Source organism: Rana temporaria, chromosome 3 (genome assembly GCF_905171775.1).
Source record: "Rana temporaria chromosome 3, aRanTem1.1, whole genome shotgun sequence".
Classification (NCBI taxonomy): Eukaryota; Metazoa; Chordata; class Amphibia; order Anura; family Ranidae; genus Rana; species Rana temporaria.
Window position 1 is genome coordinate 472,796,056 of NC_053491.1, and position 19,898 is coordinate 472,815,953.

The window sequence follows — 19,898 nt, forward strand, 5'->3', positions numbered from 1 at the left end:
TGACATGTCACCGAGGACCAGCCCGCTGAAAACCCTGCCGAAAACCCAGCTGATTAGCCCGCCGAAAACCCTGCTGATTAGCCCGCTGATGGTCCCCGCTGATGATCCCCGCTGTTAATCCCCGCTGATGATCCTGCCGGCTGCCTGCCTGTTTTTTGTGACCACCACTATGCTCGGTATGTGAAATGGCGATGACGGGGGGGCTGTCCATTCAATATTCGTATCATAAGACGCAAGGGCCCGGATTCAGATAGGAGATACAACGGCGTATCTCCTGATACGCCATCTTATCTCTGAGTGCGGGCCATCGTATCTATGCGCCTGATTCAGAGAATCAGTTACGCATAGATTTCCCTAAGATCCGACTGGTGTAAGTGTCTTACACCGTCGTATCTTAGGCTGCATATTCGCGCTGGCCGCTAGGTTAGCGCTTCCGTATAGTTACGCAAGGAATATGCTAATTAGGTATTTACGCCGATTCTGAAACGTACGTCCTGCCGGCGCATTTTTTTTTACGATGTTTACGTTAGGCTTTTTTCAGCGTATAGTTACCCCTGCTATATGAGGCGTAGCTAATGTTAAGTATGGCCGTCGTTCCCGCGCCGAGTTTTGAAAATTTTACGTCGTTTGCGTAAGTTGTTCGCGAATAGGGCTGTACGTCATTTACGTTCACGTTGAATCCAATACGTACTTGCGGCGTACTTTGGAGCAATGCACACTGGGATATTTTACGGAGGGCGCATGCGCCATTCGAAAAAAACTTCAAAAATGCGGGGTCAAGTGAAATTTAAATAAAACACGCCCCCAACATCCCCATTTGAATTAGGTGGGCTTACACCGCCACACATCCGGGCCAGGGACTTTTTCACCCATACATTTGAGGTAAAAAAGTGTGTCTTATGGTCCGAAAAATACAGTACATTGGATTCTAAAGAGTTATGCCTCGTACACACAACCATTTATCACAGCAGGGAAAAAAACAAAGTTTTTCCCAATGTGATTCCTCTGCAGCCTGACTTGCATACACATGTTCATGCAAAAAAAATGTCCGACTAAAGCGCGTACAACGGGACTATAAAGGGGAATTTCCTCTCAAATGGCACCACCCTTTGGGCTGCATTCTTGATTCAGAGCATGCACGTTTTTTCTCCCCTCGGAAAAGCATACACATGACCGTTTTTCACGGGAAACGCGGCAAGAAAAAAAAAGAGCGGTTTCAATTTTTTTGCGGACAGTTTTTTAGTTGCAAAAACTGCTAAGGAGCATACACACGACCGGTTTTCACGACTAATATAAAAAATGGTCGTGTGTACAAGGCATTAAGTTCTTAACTGTATTACGGTTATGATTGTATTGGAGGAATGTATATTTCCACTCATATTTTATTTTTGCAGATCAAGCACCGTAGGGGTTATGGCTACTTTTCAGGTGTTTATTTCATGCTACAAAGAGATTAACTAAAACACTACATTAAAATATTCAGATTTTTTTTTTTGTGGGAAACCAGGGTGAAGAGTTGAATTTATGCTGTATATCAAAAAGAGATGACAGGGAAACTTTGTTGTCATTTTTGGAATAAGCAGGTCAGATATACCCAGGAACAGGTCTAATGCCGCATACACACGACCATTTTTAATGGTCTAGAAAAAAACAACGATTCTTTCTAGGCCGGGCTTGCCTACACGCGATCGTGAAAAAAAAATGCTCAAGCAAAGCGCAGTGACATACAACACGTACGAAAGCACTATAAAGGGGAAGTACCGTTCAGATGGTGCCACTCTTGGGGCTGCTTTTGCTGATTTCGTGTTAGTAAAAGTTTGGTGAGAGACGATTCACGCTTTTCAGTCTGTTACAGCGTGATGAATGTGCTATCTCCATTACGAACGCTAGTTTTACCAGAACGAGCGCTCCCATCCCATAACTTGCTTCTGAGAATGCACGTTTTTTTCACGTCGTTAAAGCCTACACACGACCATTTTTTACGACGTTAAAATCGACAACGTGAAAAACGATGTGAAAATTTAGAGCATGTTCTACATTTTTAATTGCCATTTTTAACATTGTGAAAAATGCTGTGGAGCCCACACTCGATCATTTTTAATGACATAAAAAAAAACATTTTTCACATCGTGAAAAATGGTCGTGTGTTCGCGGCATAACATTCAAACATTTGAAAATGTGTCTTGGTCTGTGAATCAATGTGATATAACTCATACTGACCAATCATAATACTTTTTTGACTTATGCAAAGTGATTCCTTCCTTTCTTCCTTCCTATAATTTACATTAACTAGGCAAGACAGGATCACCAAGTTGTAATCTTCTACCTTCAGCAAATGGATCAAAGAAATGTGACCAGAATTACAACCATTCATCTCTTAGGATTTCAGATTCCTCAAAGTATTACATTTCTGATCTTTTTTCTTTTACTTTTGGTTTATTGTATCACAATATGTGGAAATCTCCTGATCATCACGCTGGTGTCCTACAGCAGAACTCTCCATTCTCCCATGTATTTCTTCCTCTCCCAGCTCTCTGTCTTAGATATAATACTAGTAACTGATATTCTTCCCAACATGATCAGCACTGTTTTGATTAAAAAAACAATCATGTCATTTTCTGATTGCCTTGCTCAGTTTTATTTTTTTGTTATCACAGAATGTTCAGAGTGTCTTCTTCTGACAGTGATGAGTTGGGACAGATATTTGGCCATCTGTAAACCATTGCATTATACTTTGAAAATGAACCACCAGGTTTGCTGGACACTGGTCATCCTATGCTGGATCTTAAGTGTGTTTGGAGCTTTGGTTTACACTGTAACCATATCAACGTTACAATTTTGTGGTCCCGATATTATTGATCACTTTTTCTGTGACTTGGATCCAATCTTACAACTCTCCTGCTCCGATACCACCGCTGCTCAATTTGAAGTGACAATTTTGGGTGTTATATTTGTTGTCATGCCATTCTTCATTATTATTGTATCCTATGCTTATATCATATCTACTATTTTAAAAATCCCATCTGTTACTGGCAGACAGAAAGTTTTCTCAACATGCAGCTCCCACCTGACTGTGGTTTGTATCTATTATGGCACCCTGGTTTGTGTATATCTGATACCAAATAGAGGACAGACAAGGGACATTACTAAACTCATATCATTACTGTACACTGTAGTCACTCCAATGATAAATCCACTTATTTACAGCCTGAGGAATCAAGAACTGAAAATAGTTGTCAGCAATCTCATCCAGAACTTTTTGGACATGCATGTAATTAAAAAGTAACATTTGAACACATTTATAATAATTTTACATTTTTTTGCAAAATATTTAAGCGCACTGGACCAACTTTTCCACCTAACAAATGTTTTTGTTTTGTTTTTTTCATTCAAAATGTGAGTGTTTATTGATTTAACATGCATTTAAAGTGGTTGTATACCCCCCTGAGACATTTTTACATAGAGGAAAGCCTATAATAAAGCTTACCTACTGTATTTGTACTGAATATATCTCCTAATCGTGTGCCGTTTAGGAGATATTTATCTTTGCAGTGCGCCAATGATGTAATTTGTGCAGTGAAGAAACGGCGCTCTGAGCCATTTCTTCCCCAGCGTGTCCCGTGACTGGCATCATGTGACTCCGGCCAGTCACAGAGCCAAAGTCCGCTGCCCCAGAGGGAAGATGGGCAAAGATGGATGGACATCGCGGACTCCGTTTGCAGGTTAAGTGCCACATAATGGGCTAGTATGCAATGCATACTGGACCATTATGCTTTTACTTTGCAAGGGAATAAAGAGGAAGTAAAACCCATCAGGCCGCGTACACACGATCGGTCAAAACCGATGAAAACGGACTGAAGGACCTTTTCATCGGTCCAAACCGATCGTGTGTGGGCCCCATCGGTCAGTTAACCTTCAGTCAAAAAATGTAGAACTTGCTTTAAAATTGAACCGATGGACGCCTAACCGATAGGTCAAAACTGATGGTTAGTATGCAAAAGCATTGGTTAAAAATCCACGCATGCTCAGAATCAAGTCAACGCATGCTTGGAAGCATTGAACTTCGTTTTTTTCAGCACGTTGTTGTGTTTTACGTCACCGCTTTCTGACACGATCGGTTTTTAACCTATGGAGTGTAGGCACATCAGACCATCAGTCAGCTTCATCGGTTAACCGATGAGAGTGGTCCTTCGGACCATTCTCATCGGATGGACTGATCGTGTGTACGCGGCCTCAGGGTTTACTTCCTCTTTAAGTAGAGACTAGCTGTCACATAGTTTGTTGAAGGCCAAAGAGGTGAGAGGGCTTCCCTTGTGGCTCTGACCCAAACACACTTAAATGGGTTGTAAAGGTACAATTTTGTTTTCCTAAATAGCTTCCTTTACCTTAGTGCAGTCCTTCTTCACTTACCTCATCCTTCGATTCTGCTTTTAAATGTCGTTATTTCTTCTGAGAAATCCTCACTTCCTCTTTTTCTGTCTGTAACTCCACACAGTAATGCAGGGCTTTCTCCCTAGTGTGGAGTACCGTGCTCGCCCCCTCCCTTGGACTATAGGAGAGTCAGGAACGCCCACTAACACACAGCTCCTTTCTCTATCAGCAACGTATAGAGCGTCCTGACTCTCCTGTAGTTCAAGGGAGGGGTGAGCATAACACTCCACACCAGGGAGAAAGCCTTGCATTACTGTGTGGAGTTACAGACAGAAGAACAGGAAGTGAGGATTTCTCAGAAGAAATAAGGACATTTAAAAGCAAAATGGAAGGATGAGGTAAGTGAAGGAGGACTGCATTAAGGTAAAGGAAGCTATTTAGGAGAAAAAATTGTATCTTTACAACCCCTTTAACCACTTAACCCCCGGACCAAAATGCAGGTAAAGGACCAGGCCCCATTTTGCGATTCGGCACTACGTCGCTTTAACTGACAATTGTGAGGTCGTGCGACGTGGCTCCGAAACAAAATTGGCAACCTTTTTTTCCCAAAAATAGAGCTTTCTTTTGGTGGTATTTTATCACCTCTGCGGTTTTTATTTTTTGCGCTATAAACAAAAATAGAGCGACAATTTTGAAAAAAATGCAATATTTTTTACTTTTTGCTATAATAAATATCCCCCAAAAATATATAAAAAAATCGTTTTTTTCCTCAGTTTAGGCCGATACGTATTCTTCTACGTATTTTTGGTAAAAAAAATCGCAATAAGCGTTTATCGGTTGGTTTGCACACAATGTATAGCGTTTACAAAATAGGGGATAGTTGTATTGCATTTTTTATAAAAAAAAATGTTTTTTACTACTAATGGCGGCGATCAGCGATTTTTTTCGTGACTGCGACATTATGGCGGACACTTCGGACAATTTTGACACATTTTTGGGACCATTGTCATTTTCACAGAAAAAAATGCATTTAAAATGCATTGTTTATTGTGGAAATGACAGTTGCAGTTTGGGAGTTAAGCACAGGGGGCGCTGAAGGAGTTATGTTTCACCTAGTGTGTGTTTACAACTGTAGGGGGGTGTGGCTGTAGGATTGACGTCATCCATTGTGTCTCCCTATAAAGTGGATGACACGATCGATGCACAGTGAAGCACGGGGGAAGCCGTGTTTACACGCGGCTCTCCCCGTTCTTCAGCTCCGGGGACCGATAGCGGGACCCCAGCGGCGATCGGGTCCGCGGGTCCCGCAGACCTGGTCCCGGGGGTTCGGACCGGGTCACGGGCGCGTGCCCGCGAACCACGGCTGGGTAGATGTACAGGACGTACCAGTACTTGCATCTGCCCAGCCGTGCCATTCTGATGACGTATATATGCAGGAGGCGGTCGTTAAGTGGTTAAAGGTGGAAACAGATGTGCCAGGCTCAGGGTAGAACAGATGGCAGGTGATGGTAGAAATTGTCTATAGGGATGGTGCTTGATAAAAAAATAAGAGAGCACCTCGTGATCAGCAGTAGTAGACAGTCCATGTACTGATTGTGTGGGAATACCAGACAGGACCCGGAAGGCAGGTCTGGTAACCAGGTTCTGAGGGAGCAGGCTGAAATATCTAGTCTGGAAGCTGGAGCCAATACCATACATGATGAGAAATCAAGATCCAGGCCAGGATCTTATACGGCTGAGCAAAGGTGGAAGGAGCAGAGGGTGGAGACAAGACCTGTCATGCACAGGAGATCAAGCAGGAGAAATGTTAAGCTGCAGACCAGGGTCATGATAAGGAGAGATTCAGAGGGATATCCAAGAATAGACAGAGTTGGTAACAGGAAGTCAGGCAACTGGGTAACCAGGGAGCACAGAAACAAGGACCACAAAGAGCAAAAGACCATCATGCAATAAGCACATAAGCATATGTCAGGACAATTAAAAGTACTGGATTTCCGTGGGCATGCTCCAAAGTGCAGATACATGCCAATGCATGCCGATGTGCACTTGTGTACTCAAATGCACAAGCGTGTCGGAGCACACTGGTTACTAGACTGAGTCCATCTATATACTGGGACATGCACATGGGCATTAGCTACACAAGTACTGGTTCCCTGACACTAAGATTTGCACTTGTTTAAAATAGTTTTCCATCTGCAAAAATTAAGAATAATGACCTGTACAGACAATCGGAAATTCCATGGATTTTTTCTGACGGAATGTTGGCTCAAACTTGTGTTGCATACACACGGTCACACAAATCTTGTCTGAAATTCCGACCGTCAAGAATGTGTGACGTTTAAGACGTACGACGAGACGAGATCAATGAAGTTCAAAGGCAGTTCTACTCTTCTGCTTGATTCTGAGTATGCATGTTTTTTTTTGCGTCAAAATTGCATACAGACTAGGGGAATTTCCGACAAGAACTTTTTCTGTTGGAAAAATAGAGAACCTGCTCTCAATCTTTTGCTGGCGGAAATTCTGACAGAAAATGTTGGATGGAGCCTACACACGGTCGGAATATCCAACCAAAAGCTCACATACAACCTTTTTTGGACGAAAAATCATATTGTGTGTACAGGGCATTAGGGGCCATCCTTTCCACCAAACTGTTCAGTATGTATTGATTCAGATGAAAGCTTGAATGCTGGGGAAAATGTTTGAGAACTATGGGCCAGATTCACAGAAGAAATACGCCGGAGTATCTACTGATACTCCGGCGTATTTTCAAATTTGCCGCGTCGTATCTTTAGTTTGAATCCTCAAACCAAGATACGACGGCTTCTGGCTTCGATCCGACAGGCGTACGGCTTCGTACGCCTTCAGATCGTAGGTGCAATACTTCGGCGCCCGCTGGGTGGAGTTTGCATCGTTTTCCACATTGGGTATGCTAATTAGCTTTTTCCGATGATCCACGAAGGTACGCGCGGCCGTCGCATTCTCTTACGTCGTCGCTAGTCGGCTTTTCCGGGCGTATAGTTAAAGCTGCTATTCTAAGGCTTATAGATAGACGTGCCATGTTAAAGTATGGCCGTCGTTCCCGCGTCAAATTCTATTTTTTTTTTTTTTTGCGTAAGTCGTCCGTGAATAGGAAAGGACGTGGACGTTCAAAAAATCACGTCGGTGCGACGTAATTTCGCGCAAGGCACAGCGGGAAATTTCAAAACGGAGCATGCGCAGTACGTTCGGCGCGGGAACGCGCCTAATTTAAATGATCCATGCCCCATTTGAATTAGGCGGGCTTGCGCCGGAGGGATTTACGCTACGCCGCCGCAACTTTACAGGCAAGTGCTTTGTGAATCAAGCACTTGCCCGTAAAACTTGCAGCGGTGTAACGTAAATGCGATACGTTACGCCGCCGCTTTTGTACCTGAATATGGCCCTTTGTAGTTAAAGGGGTTGTAAAGGTTTGTTTTTTATTTTCTAAATAGGTTCCTTTAAGCTAGTGCATTGTTGGTTCACTTACCTTTTCCTTCAATTTCCCTTCTAAATGTTTTTTTTTTCTTTGTTTTCTTTGTCTGAATTTATCACTTCCTGTTTCTCCTCAGTAAGCTTTTCTAAATGACTTTCCACTGCTCGGATGATGGTGGAAAGCTTACTGAGGACAAACGGGAAGTGAGAAATTCAAACAAAGAAAAAAAACATTTAGAAGGGAAATAGAAAATAAAAGACGAACCTGTACAACCCCTTTAAGCAAAACTAAACTATATAGTAAAGCAACATGTGCAAAAAAAACTTCACTTTGGTTAGAAAGGCAACTTTTTAATATACAGTAGGTATGTTAAAATGCTTTGGTACTTTGTACTGGTATGTTGGTTGGTTGATATGGTTAAGTATTTTTAAAACTCCAAATTCAATCATACAATACACCATATGACCAAAAGTAAGTGGCAAACATAGCGATATCTTTAATAAATAGAACTAAAATTAAATTAGAACAAATGTTAACAGAAGAACAACAGCCATAAAATAAATTATCCAGGATATGCGGATTATTACTTCCTTCAGGTCCCATTAAAGAGCTAACAGGAATGAAAAAATGGGAAAAAGGAATAGGAAGAACAATATCAGAGACTGAATGGGAAAAAATATTTAAAATAATTCATAATACAACTATAGCGAATGAATATCAAGAACGGAATTATAAAATAGCAATGAGATGGTATTGAGTGAGTGAGAAACTTATATACAGTTGTATTCAAAATTATTCAACCCCCACTGAAATTGATTTTTTTTCCCAGTTTGACATTGATTTTGATCATCCTGTCATCCTGCTTACAATTGAATCAAAGAGGCACGTGTAGGTCAGACAAATATAACATAACATTTATAATGAAATAACCACAAATGTCTTTTCTGTGCTCACATCATTATCAGTTTTATTCAACCCCCAATTAACATTCAATATTAGTACTTAGTACAACATCCTTTTACAGTTATAACAGCTTTTAAACTTGAAGCATAGCTTGACACAAGTGTCTTGCAGCGATCTACGGGTATCTTGACCCATTCGTCATGGGCAAAAGCCTCCAGTTCAGTCACATTCTTAGGCTTGCGCACTGCAACTGCTTTCTTTAAGTCCCACCAGAGGTTCTCAATCGGATTTAAGTCTGGTGACTGCGATGGCCACTCCAAAATGTTCCAGCCTTTAATCTGCAACCATGCTCTAGTGGACTTGGAGGTATGCTTGGGATCATTGTCCTCTTGAAAGGTCCAACGTCTCCCAAGCCTCAGGTTTGTGACGGACTGCATCACATTGTTATCCACTATCTCCTGGTACTGAAGAGAATTCATGGTACCTTGCACACGCTGAAGCTTCCCTGTACCTGCAGAAGCAAAACAGCCCCAAAGCATGATTGACCCCCCCGCCATGCTTCACAGTAAGCAAGGTGTTCTTTTCATCATAGGCCTTGTTCTTCCTCCTCCAAACATAGCGTTGATCCATGGGCCCAAACACTTCTAATTTTGTTTCATCAGTCCACAGAACACAATCCCAAAACTTCTGTGGTTTGTCCACATGATTTTTGCATACTGCAGTCGACTCTTCTTATTCTTTGAAGACAGCAAGGGGGTGCGCCTGGGAGTTCTGGCATGGAGGCCTTCATTACGCAGTGTGCGCCGTATTGTCTGAGCAGAAACTTCAGTACCCACATCTGACAAATCTTTTGTCAGTTCCTCAGCAGTCACAAGGGGACTTTTCTCCACTCTACGCTTCAGGTAGCGCTCAGCAGTCAAAGTCAGCATCTTCTTTCTGCCACGACCAGGTAGCGTTTCAACAGTGCCCTTTGGCTTGAATTTGCGAATGATGCTTCCTATGGTGTCTCTTGGTATGTTTAACATCTTTGCAATCTTCTTATAGCCATTGCCCTTCCTGTGAAGAGTAATCACCTCTTCTCTTGTCTTCCCGGACCATTCTCTTGACTTCACCATGTTTGTAACCACACCAGTAAATGTCTAGAAGGAGCTGAGTATCACAGTCATTTTAAAGCTGCCTGATTGGTGCTTATTAGGCTTTATTGCTGCTCCCTGACATCCACAGGTGTTTTCAATACCTGATTGAAAACACTTCAATGAACCTCTGTTCTTCAGAGTGGTAGTCTTTAAGGGGTTGAATAATTGTGTAAATGAAGAATTCACATAATAAACATTTACTACTGTATTACAAAACCAATTGATGTCATTTTAGTTGCATACGGTTCTTTAAGAAGTCCTTGTATGATTTCATTCTGAATACAATTACAAATGTACACTAAATTCCCTAAAACCCTTTACAGCATTGGGGGGTTGAATAATTTTTAACACAACTGTAGCACAACACATGCAAACTGAATCGCCTCTGGGCACTTGGTATCCATTCCCTGGGCCCTCAGAAGAGATGAGTCTTGATCTTTCTCCTGAAGGCCAGGTGGTTTACCTCCAATCGGATGTTGGTTGGTAGAGCGTTCCATAGTCTGGGTCCTTGGACTGAAAATCTTCGTTCTCCTTTGGACTTGTATCTGGCTTTGGGTATCTGGAGTAGATTTTGGTTGGTGGATCGCAGAATGCGATTGGTGTTGTGAGCTTTTAGTTTTTCGCATAGATATTGGGGGGCATTTCCCAGAATACACTTATGCGTTAGACAGAGTGCTTTGAAAGTGATTCTGTCTTTTACAGGCAACCAATGAAGGGATCTCAACGAAGGTGAGATTGATTCCCATTTTTTTTTCAGTCACAAGTCGAGCGGCCGTATTTTGAATGACTTGCAGACGAGTGATTTGGTATTTTGGGAGTCTGAGATAGAGGGCATTTGCATAGTCAAGTCTGGAGTTGATAAGTGTCCCCACCACGACTGCTATGTCTTTTTTTGGGATAAAGGGAGTGAGTCTGAGTAGAAGGCGCAGCAGATGGTGCGATCTGCTGACTACTGACCCTATTTGTGCATCCATTGTCATGTAGGTGTCGAAGATGACTCAGAGACTTTTGACTTTGATGCTGGGGGTGATGGATTGACCCAGAATGGGCGGGGATATTGGAGCCCCGTAGCATTACATAAAATAAATAATGGTCAAACAGAAATGTGTTGGAGATGTAAAATCGAAAGAGGATCTACGGAACACATATGGTATGAATGTCCCATGGTGAGAAACTTCTGGGAAATAGTTTACAAAATATATCAGAAGGGAATAGAGAGGAGTCTAAATTTGGATACCTCACTATTATCTTTGATGCCAGAATCAATAAAAAACATTAAGAAAGATATTTTTCACCATATGACATCTGTAGCTAGAACAATAATACCCTGTAAATCAATAGAGAAAATAAGAGCCCAAAGGTTGAAGATTGGATATGTGAAATTAACCTAAATACAATATATGGAACAACAAATAAGAGACGAGTATATATTAACAGTCGAATGCCAGTGATATGGCAAAATTGGATGAATTCAGGCTTTCAAAAAGGAATGGAAGAATACTTATGAATTGAAAATTGGGGAAAATTTGAAGGGGAATCATAAGGGAAAAGGAAAAATAGTAAAATCGTATACGGGGAAAGAAAGAAAATAGGGGAATGGGGTGAGTTTTTTTTTTTCTTCATGGGTACGTGGGATGAATGAGGATGAATGGCAATAAAATAAGATTCAACGTTGTATATATTGTTTTAATGATAATGAGGTTTCTGTAACAGAATCCTGGTTAAATGTTAAAACTTTTTTGCATTTTTTTTTTTAAATATTATTCTTTATTCAAAAAAATGTTCAGTTATAAACAAAAGATATAAACAATATAGACAATATCAAGAGAAGGAATATATCTATGTTACGATATAAAAAACCAATACAGAACAAATCTAGCCATCCAACCAAAGTAAATAAAAACAGTAATTAGAGCCTGCAACATGTCAAAATAAAACTTCATAAAATTTAGGATATATACCCAAAAAACAAAGGAAATAAGAAAATGTGCCTAGTAGAAAATATTACCACTATTGTTAACCTAAGGTACATTCCCTACCCATTTCTGCCTAAATTCTTCCTAAATTTTACCTGTCAGGTTCTTGGTTTAAAAAAAAAAGAAAAAACACACTATCTTACTTGAAGGTTTACACAAACACCCCCCCTCTCCCCACCAAATCAACCCCCCAACAAAGTTCTACCACACTCAAGATTATTAAATGCTAAGCAGAAAGGCAATTATATTGAAGTGTACAAGTAAAGGTCGTTCATGGCCGCCAGGTTTCCATACATTTCTCCTCTCTATCATGGAATAGGGCTGTCATATTTTCCATTATCATAATTTCATCTATTCTAGAAAACCAATATTTCAAAGATGGAATGGTTGTGGACTTCCATAGATCTGGAATACATGCCCTAGCAGCATTCAGCATATAAGCTACCATGGAGGTTTTATATTTATAGAGTGGTATCGGATTTAAATGCAGGAGGTATCCCAGAGGGTCCGAACCAAGATCAACTGTTGTCAATTGTTTAATCCAGTTCCCCACTTCTTTCCAAAAGGGTGTAATTAATGGGCACGACCAAAAAATATGTATTAATGTCCCTGGCGCTTAAAACGCCAACATAGGTTGGAAATTTGCAGGTAGAGTTTATTAAGTAGGGCCGGGACCCTATACCACCTGACTAGCAACTTGTAGCCCTGTTATTAAAAGCGGCTTGCTATTGAAGATTTATGTGTCAATGATATAATCTTTTTAATTTGCATGCTTGTGAAAGAGATTTGGAGGTCCTCCTCCCAGCATCGTATGTACCAGGGGACGTGGCCTTCTAGAGGCTGAATAATCAGTTTATATAAAAATTACAGCAAATGTGGTACATATTTTCGCTCCGCACATAGGCGCTCGAAGGGTGTCAATGGTCCTACATACAATTTTGCATCCGGTAAAGACTTTAAACAATGTGCCAATTGAAATGCTGACCAGGGACTTAACGGGGGCAGTGAGAGGATAGATAGTTCTTGCGTAGACTTCCATCCCTGAGATGTAGCAAAATGCATGCATTTAGTTATGCCCTGCCCTACCAAACCCCGGAGCTGTTTGTTGTCAAGCCCTGGCATAAAATCTGGATTCTGGATCACTGGTGCTAATGGTTATGGATTAGGAGAGAGGCCCTTTATTAACAATGTTTGAGTAAGAACTGCAATAGTAGCCCCAATTGTAGGGTGCTTCTTTAAACTCTGATAGTATTTATGAGCGACCCAAGGAAACACAGACAAAGCGATCGGTGAGGCTTGTTGTTCTACTTGTACCCAGGGTTTGGTCTGCGAGGAAGTGCACCATGACACTATTCTAGACAAATGTAGGGCCCAATAGTATAAGATCAAGTCGGGTAGACCGATACCCCCCCCCCCCTGGGATTTAGGCAGAACCAACAATGAATAACAGAGTCTTGCAACTTTATTATTCCAAAGAAATTTAAGTAACAGTGTCCGACACGAACGAAAAAATGTTTGGGGTAATTTAATAGGAAGTGCTTGCATTAGGTATAGAATCTGTGGGAGCACTGTCATCTTAAATGCATTACACCTCCCAAACCACGTAAGAGTTTTCGAAAGTTGGAGATTAGGGATGAGCTTCGAGTTCGAGTCGAACTCATGTTCGACTCGAACATTGCCTGTTCGGCGAACAACGAACAATTAGGGGTGTTCGTGGCGAATTTGAAAAGCCGCGGAACACCCTGTTAAAGTCTATGGGAGAAATCTAAAGTGCTAATTGTAAAGGCTAATATGCAAGTTATTGTCCTAAAAAGTGTTTGGGGACCTGGGTTCTGCACCAGGGGACATGTATCAATGCAAAAAAAGTTTTAAAAACGTCAGTTTTTCCCGGGAGCAGTGAATTTATTAATGCTAAAAGTGAAACAATAAAAGTGAAATATTCCTTTAAATTTCGTATTTAGGGGGGATGTAAAGTTAGCATGTGAAATAGCGCATGTTTCCAGTACTTAGAACTGTCCCCGCACAAAGTGTCATTTCTGAAAGGAAAAAAAGTCTTTTAAAACCGGCTTTGCGGCTATAATGAATTGTCGGCTCTGGCAATTCAGAGCGAATTCATTCATAAAAAAAAAATAGCGTGGGGGTCCCCCCAAATTCCATTACCAGGCCCTTCAGGTCTGGAATGGATATTAAGGGGAACCCCGCCGTCAATTAAAAAAAAAAATTACGTGGGGTTCCCCCCAAATATGCATTCCAGACCCTTCAGGTCTGGTGTGGATTTTAAGGGGAACTCCACCCCAAATTTAAAAAAAAGCCCAGTCTTCCCCCTCGCTGGGCTTCCCCAGTGACATAGCAGAGGGTGCGTCAGAGGGTGCGGGGTCACGTGACGGGTGACCCCACCTCCCCTATATAAGAAATGTCACAGCTTCAGCCGCTCATTCGCTGGGCTGTGTCCAGCGGTGAGAGGAGGTCGGCAATGCTGCGCTCTGGATGGATGGATCTTCTCATCGCTGGACCGGAGATCACCCGCACCCGTCGCTGAATACAGACAACGTTGGAGTAGGAAGCCGGGAACGACTGTCACCGCTGGATTTTTTTTCTTTTTTTTTATTAATAAAGGACTTTTTTCTACGGTGTGTGTGTTTTTTTTTAACTATTTACACTTGCTTCGTGAAATGGTAGGGGTACAATGTACCCCATTACCAATTCACATGGGGGGCAGGATCTGGGGGTCCCCTTTGTTAAAGGGGTCTTCCAGATTCTGATAAGCCCCCCGCCCGCAGACCCCCACAACCACCGGGCAAGGGTTGTGGGGATGAGGCCCTTGTCCCCATCAACATGGGAACATCCTCCCTATGTTGAGGGCATGTGGCAAGTGACACTCATCACTCATTAAGACCCTTGCAACCATGCAATACCGTCTCAGCAGCCTGACACCATTGTTCAGACCCTTGCAAACGCAATACCGTCTCAGCAGCCCCACACTCATCAAGGCCCTTGCAACCACGGAATACCGTCTCAGCAGCCTCACACCATAGTTCAGACCCTTGTAAACACAATACCGTCTCAGCAGCGCCACACTCATCGAGACCCTTGCAACCACGCAATACTGTCTTGAGCAACCTCCCACTCGTCAAAGACCTTTGTGACCATACAGTCTCGCCCCAGCAACCTGGCATTCATTGAGACCCTTGCAGCCAGACAAATCATCTTTGGCCTCATGTACACTGCTGTTGGTAGAAAAAAAAAATGGGTTCAGACGGATGTTCAGAGGCATTCGAAACGCATTTGAAACGCCAATGCCTGTAACGGCTTGTAAACACTGCCAGATGCGGTAACTCATGTTTACCAGCGTTTCATTCACAGTCGTTTTCATAAAAAAAATAAAATAAAGGGGAATATTGTCTCAGCAACTTGACACTCATTTGAGACCGTTGCTAAATGTAATATCATCTCAGCTACCTCACACCCTTCTAGACCTTTGCAACCACACAATCTCATCTCAGCAACCTGACACCCGTTCAGACCTTTGCAACCATACAAAGTCATCTTAGCAACCTGACACTCATTTGAGACCATTGCAAATGCAATATCGTCTCAGCAACCTGACACCCATTCAGACCCTTGCAGCCATACAAAGTTGTCTCAGCGGCCGACACTCATTTGAGACCATTGCAAAACGCAACATCGTCTCAGCAACCCCTCACTTGTTGAGACCTGTGCAACCACACCATGCCATCTCAAAACAAACCTCATAATCATCGAGACCTTTGCAACCACGCAATATCGTCTCAGCAAACCAGACTGAGACCCTTACAACCACCAATACCATCAAACCTTCATACTCAAGGCCCCTGCCACCACACAATATCGTCCCAGCAACCTGACACTCACTGACACCCTTGCAACCGCACAATATTGTCTGCAGTAGTATAAAACACTTAGCGGCACGCACCTACCTGCAAACCTGAATACAAACTAAACTTGCAAACACACCTCAGTGACAAACAATCAGCCACACAAACACACAGTGGCACCCAGTTGGCCATTCATCTTCAGTGGCACGCGGGCCACTCATCTTTTCTCAGTTTTTTCCCTGTGGTTAGTTCAGGTTTTCATCCAGCACCTGCGAGTGCACGTTGGCCTGCGAGTGCACGTTGGCCTGCGAGTGCATGTATATCGTCTTGTTGAGCACCTGTGTATTGTCTTGATTTTCTCACACCAATGCAAGATCCAGTCCAAGTTCTCAAACTAGACCAAGCATCAGTAGCAGACTTAGCTATGTGGGACAACTTCCCCACCTGATAGAACATCATTTCAATCTTCATCCCGGCAGTGTCAGCCGAGCCACCAAAGGCTTTTGCAGCCATTTTTAGGCCGCCACTGGTTCTCCAAAACTTGGCCCCCAGAAATTCTCTTAAATTTTTGCTTCACCCAGTCTTTCTCACGCCTCGTGCTGCACCCCATCGTGGCAACTGCCCAGGTCTGGGACCACACTTGAACAGGACAGACACTGTTCTTCACCACAGACAATCAGGCCACAGCCGACATCATCAATTAAGGTAGATCTAAGTCACTCCCCATCACTTCCTGCGCAGGCTCGCGCAGCTGTCACTCCGTCACCAGTTAATATCTTATGTAGACCTTTTCCAGGCAAATGCAAAAAGCAGCTGATGCGCTTTCCTATTCCAACCTTGGAATGGATGTTTTTTCCAGCAAGAGCCTGGAGCCGACCCAACAACTATCCCTGTCCCACCATGGACATTGCTGACAATGGACTGAAGTCGCATCTCGCCAACGCAATCCAACTTATTAACCACTCCTTGGCACGCAACACACTGAAGGCCTATCGCACTGCTTGGAACACTAATCGCAAATTTTTGGCCCCTTGCCCCGGAGCAGCAATAGGCAACGTTGGACACATCCTAGCCTTCATATCGTATTGCCACATGCAGCTGGCCATTTCTCAATACTATCACACCATATCTAGATGGCATCCAGCATTTCCTGTCCCTTCAGGACCCCAGTAAACCGTCAGTATTCTCGAGCCCATGCAGTCAAGTCCCTCCTACAGGGCATACAGAAGCACCAACCTGTAGTCAGTGGCAAGCGCCTACCTTTCAAGAGTCCCCTCTTTAGGGACATGTCTAAAATCCTTACTCGTTCCCTGTTTAGGGCTTTGCCCAGTCTAGTCACCCAACAGCCATCTACCAGGCCTTCTACGGTTCCCTACAACCTAGTGAATTTATTCAGCGGCTCCGGCAGTTCGCTTTCGAACCACTACACTCTCACAGTCTGCAAACGCAACAAACAGGCCCCTGGGGTTGACATCAACCTGTTTCAGACTGACAACGCCTGACGCCCAGTGACGGTGCTCGACCTACTACTGCTCCATCTACCCAGCCAATCTGATGGTAGCTCGTTGCTACCCTTTATAAACCAGCTCCCTGAGTGTCAGCCAGTGTGTCAAGCATGTCAGAATCCTCCTAAGTAACTTGTGCTTCAAACCCCAGTCAGTTCTCTGGACATTCTTTCCGAATTAGAGCAGCATCAGCTGCCTCCTAACAGGGAGTACCAGACCACGTAATCAAGATACCAGGCTGATGGAAGTCTCCTTGTTTTGCCACATACATCCCAAATCCTCATGAAGGAATGGCACAAGCCTTTATCAAGCTGACTCAATAAATACAAGAAATCAATATAAACTATTTCCCTATCTGAGTCTTTTGCCCCCTTTTCTTGGCATACTGACCAGACCACCAAGGCACACTTCAGGTCTATTTATGTTGTAAGTCTTGTCGCGTGTTTATGTGATCCACATCTCTCTCGGTCAGAGGGTAACGACCATAAATAAGAAGGCCAGTATGGTGGCCTGAGTTTATGGGAGGAGCCCGGAGGGTATTTAAGCAGCCCACTCACACATGCTCTTTGTCGGTTCAGTGTGCGGTACTACACGTCACTGGGCCGACTCTTCCCAGCTCACCTCATGTCCGTGAGTCTGCGCATTCAATCGCATTCGACACCCTCCCGCCCTTCCCTTTTTCAGGGCACTTCTCAGCATATCCTTCTTCAATTAACTACCCATTACTTACCTTGGGTATGCCCCCTTTTCTTGGCATACTGACCAGACCACCAAGGCACACTTCAGGTCTATTTATGTTGTAAGTCTTGTCGCGTGTTTATGTGATCCACATCTCTCTCGGTCAGAGGGTAACGACCAGAAATATATATATATATATATATATATATATATATATATATATATATATAGATTCTAAGAGGATAAAATCTTATTTTATGTACTGTATGTATGTGCTCTTGTTTATTTATGAAAATGTGTTTTAATCTTTTATTATGTATATATATTTTTTCTGACCAACATAGCAGTAATACACATCAAAATAATCAAAATCCACCTTAATTCTGCTGACTCCAATAGGGTGACTATTTCCCATCAGTTAATGCACTTTTCACTTCATCACGCCTCTTTGCACTGCTTTAAAAAAAAATACAGTACTGAGGGTTACTTTGTTGTTTAAGTACCGTATTTATCGGGGTATTGCGCGGTCCGACGTATAGCGCAATACCCCGCAATTCCTGTAAAAAAAAGATTTTAGTACTTACAGTTTTGGTGTCTTGCGCGGCGTCCATCGGCGGCCTCGTCGGGTCCGGCATCCGTCTGCGGCTTCGGTGGTGTCCTCCTCATCGGGTCCGGCGTCCTTCTGCGGTGTCCTCCCCGCTCGGCTCCTCTCGCGGTCCTGTGCATCCTGTACGTCCAGGAGGTGACTGCGAGAGAACCCAAGCCTATCCGACTATACACGAGTGTACTACGCTCGGTATATGCCGGCGCAGTAGTTCAAACTCGGCACGGGAAGCGGGTATCGGCGTATATCGCGCACCCGCGATTTTGCCCTGATTTTCAGGGCAAAAAAGTGTGCGATATACGCCGATAAATACGGTAGATATAAACTCTGAGGCCCATACACACGATAGAATTTATCCGTGAATACGGTCCAGCGGACCGTTTCCGCGGATAAATCCTCTCGAGGATTTCAGCAGATTTTAATGCGATGGAGTGTACTCACCATCGCATTGAAATCCGCGCCAAAATCCTCTGGCGATGACGTGTCGCGCCGTCGCCGCGATTATGACGCGGCGACGTGCGCAACGCTGTCATATAAGGAATTCCACGCATGCGTTGAATCATTACGACGCATGCGGGGGATCCCTTCGGACGGATGTATTCGGTGAGTCTGTACAGACCAGCGGATCCATCCGTTGGGATGGACTCCAGCAGATGGATATGTTGTGCATGTCAGCAAATATTCGATCTGCTGGAATCTATCCCAGGGGAGATATATCCGCGGAAAAAGATCCGCTGGCGTGTACACACCATAGGATCTATCCGCTGAAACCCATTTGCTGGGATTTATCTGCGGATGGATTCTATGGTGTGTACGGGGCCTAACAGAGTGACATTTACTGTAAATGTATCATAACATTTTTTTTTAATAGCATATTGCTTTTACCTGTTTTTATTCTTTGTCTATGTCTACAATAACTCAAATGTTTTGTGTATTGTATTTCTCAGGGTGGGTTTCCTGATGGTGACAACAGTAGACTCTGCCTGTATTATGTGAGTTTAGGTGGCCACTTACAATCTCTATGTCACAGGTGACAATGCAGGATCAGAACCTGGAGACAGGGATAGAGTTGTCACAATATATCAGGAAGTTCCTGAACAAGGACATTAATTATAACAGGCATTATTTTAATGAAAGCTACAGACTGAGGGCCAGATTCACAAAGGTTAGCGGATCTTTAGATCCGTGCAACCTATGTGTTTTAAGATCCGCCCTCGCAAGTTTGTGAGGAAAGTGTCAAATTCACAACACACTTACCTCCAAACTTGCGACGGCGGATCCTAACTCCCCCGGCGGAATTCAAATTCCGCGGCTGGGGGAGTGTACTATTTAAATCAGGCGCGCTCCCGCGCCGATTTAAATACGCATGCGCCGTCCGGGGAATTTCCCGGCGTGCATTGCTCACACTGACGTCAATAGG

The 19,898-nt window shown here is 43.2% G+C and overlaps 1 protein-coding gene across 1 annotated transcript; it reads left to right on the top strand.

Moving 5' to 3' along the window:
• Window positions 1-2,273: 2,273 nt before the first annotated feature.
• Window positions 2,274-3,393, top strand: LOC120930989 (olfactory receptor 11L1-like). Its single transcript, XM_040342119.1, has one exon. It carries the CDS (start codon window positions 2,336-2,338, stop codon window positions 3,284-3,286), a length of 951 nt encoding a protein of 316 aa, XP_040198053.1. The 5' UTR covers window positions 2,274-2,335; the 3' UTR covers window positions 3,287-3,393.
• Window positions 3,394-19,898: the final 16,505 nt, after the last annotated feature.